General features: G+C 34.4%; 1 protein-coding gene across 1 annotated transcript; it reads left to right on the top strand.

The window, feature by feature from the left end:
* Positions 1-1187: 1187 nt before the first annotated feature.
* On the top strand, positions 1188-2144 carry LOC111279607 (ATP sulfurylase 1, chloroplastic-like). Its single transcript, XM_089756222.1, has 3 exons — positions 1188-1448; positions 1552-1638; positions 1818-2144. Exons 1-3 carry the CDS (start codon positions 1248-1250, stop codon positions 1953-1955), a joined length of 426 nt encoding a protein of 141 aa, XP_089612348.1. The 5' UTR covers positions 1188-1247; the 3' UTR covers positions 1956-2144.
* Positions 2145-2749: the final 605 nt, after the last annotated feature.

Raw genomic sequence — 2749 nt, 5'->3', positions numbered from 1 at the left:
CCAAACATAAAAATATAAAAATGAGATGTCATGAAAACTCACACTTCCTCCGAAATTTTATTTTTTGGGGATCATATATTTTTTCAAAATTTAAAATTTCGCGAACTAAACGCCCTTTTAAGATTTTTTGTTGACAATAACAAATTTTAAAATTCTTGGGAAACAACTGTTTGTTTAACGTATACTTTCTTGGAATCAAACAAGTTGCTTGAGATTCCACTTATTCATCTTGGAAATCTTTTGTAGTTCATGAATCATAGGTCTATTTTTGTTTAATTCAATGACTATATTGTCTTGTTCTTTGCTTTATTACTGGATTGTTTCAGCATTGAAGCACCCTAAGGAAGAAAGGATTGCAAGGACTTGGGGAACTACGGCCCCTGGCCTACCATTTGTTGAAGAAACAATAACAAATGCTGGAAATTGGCTAATTGGAGGTGACTTGGAGGTTATAGAGCCAATCAAGTACCATGATGGCCTTGATCGTTTTCGGCTGTCACCGGTGGAACTACATCAAAAGTTTGAAAGGCGCAATGCTGATGCTGTGTTTGCTTTCCAGCTCAGGAATCCTGTTCACAATGGCCATGCTTTGCTAATGACTGATACTCGTCGTCGGCTTCTTGACATAGGCTACAAGAACCCCATATTTTGCTTCATCCTTTGGGAGGCTACACAAAGGCAGATGATGTTCCTCTTAGTTGGCGAATGAAACAACATGAGAAGGTTCTTGTACAACCATTTCAACTTTTTGACATGTAATTCCATGTAGGGTTGCTTTGTTTGCTATACCATCTGGAGGGGGGCTGACCTCCTGAAAGCCCAGCAACCTGAATTTTAATGGTTCTGCAGTTTCTATATCAAACTCACTCCTTTTTTTTTTTTTTTTTTTGAATTTTAGCCTTGCATATGTTGCAGATAAAGTAGGAATCTCATTTGCCTTAGTTCGCCATTAAATCTTGTAATTTCTCAACCGTCTCTTATGATCCTTTCATATGTTCTTGGACACTCTCTTTGGTGAAGGGAAAACTGATTGAAACCTGGGTTCTGCATGGCGGAGCTTGTTACTTTGCTTATTTGAGGTCCATAGATAAATCCCTTGAAAGCGGTTGCTGATAGGAGAATGGTTATATATTGTGTAAATTTTCATGCAAATGCCTGACAGTTTAATGATGAATATGTTTCATCAGGTCCTTGAGGATGGTGTTCTTGATCCTGAAACAACTGTGGTGTCTATATTCCCATCTCCTATGCACTACGCTGGCCCAAAGGAAGTGCAGTGGCATGCTAAGGCTCGGATTAATGCTGGGGCCAATTTTTACATTGTTGGTAGAGACCCAGCTGGCATGGGCCATCCAGTTGAGAAGAGAGATCTGTATGATGCCGATCATGGGAAAAAGGTGTTGAGCATGGCTCCAGGACTTGAGCGGCTGAACATCCTTCCTTTCAGGGTATAACAGGCATTCTGTCTCATTGCTATTTTCTGGTACAATGGTACTACTTGTGGTATAAAATTTGGAATCCCTATTCCATATTCATGGGTTTCAATTGCAGGTTGCTGCGTATGATAAGACCCAAGGTAAAATGGCTTTCTTTTATCCCTCAAGGGCTCAAGACTTCCTCTTCATATCAGGCGCCAAGGTATCTTCTTTTTCCTATTATCACTGTTGACTAGATTTTAACATCCAGTAGCATAAAAATCACAATAAATAGTTAGAAAAAGAACCGTAAACAGGAGTGAGAAAGAAACATTTTGATTTCCATGTTAGTTGTTATTTTCAAACAAGTTTATCTCAAAAATGCTTGCTGCCATTCTACAGATGCGGACACTTGCAAAGAACAAAGAGAACACTCCTGATGGATTTATGTGCCCTGGTGGCTGGAAAGTGCTGGTCGAATACTACGACAGCTTGACACCATCAGACAATGGCAAAATTCCTGACGCTGTTCCTGCGTAGATGAATTTCCTGTATCATAATGTATTTACCATCTGATTGGGAGAAACCATAACACTATTTATCTCCAATGTGTGATCTAGATATTGTAAAGTTTCTCAGTTCAGATCTTTTAATAAAACCGTGCGAGGCATTTTATTCGATAAAAATAAATTAGAATCATTTTATCAAAATAATTTTTAAAATGTTTTAATACGTTGGTAACATTAGAATAACATTTTTCTCATTTAGAGATTTCTTAAGCATCATTTCTTAGAATACCTTAGAATCTCATCTTTGGAGGCTCAAATTTACTTTTCGTAAAAAAAACTATGTCATGTATGCAATGCAAAATATTACCATGTTGCTGCACATATTTTATTCTCCTTTTTAAAAAATTTTATTAATTGTTTTATTTGATTTTTTATTTTTAATTTAAATTTGAAGAAAATTTTTTTTATTATATTAAAGTTTTTCTATAAATATTCTAATACACTAGTAATATTTTAAAAAAATCTTCTTACCTAAGGATTTTGTAAAGCATCGCTACTTGAAATATTTTTAGAATTTCATCATTGGATAAAATTTTTTTTTTCTCATTTTTTTATCACTTTATTTTAGTTCTTTTTATAAAAATTAATTTTATTTTACTAGTTTTTAGAAAAAGAGAAATTTTTATTGTAACGAATTTTTTTTTTAAATACTCCAATACATTGGTAGTATTTAAAAAAAATCTTATCATAGAAAAATTTCGTAGGTATCACTATTCGAAGTACTTTTGAATCTTATCATCGGATAAAAATTTTCTTCTTTCCTTA

Source organism: Durio zibethinus, chromosome 27 (genome assembly GCF_047325235.1).
Source record: "Durio zibethinus cultivar Kanyao isolate XHJ-2024 chromosome 27, ASM4732523v1, whole genome shotgun sequence".
Taxonomy (NCBI): Eukaryota; Viridiplantae; Streptophyta; class Magnoliopsida; order Malvales; family Malvaceae; genus Durio; species Durio zibethinus.
The sequence above is the reverse complement of the archived record's forward strand: the minus strand, read 5'-3'. Positions and strand labels throughout refer to the sequence as shown.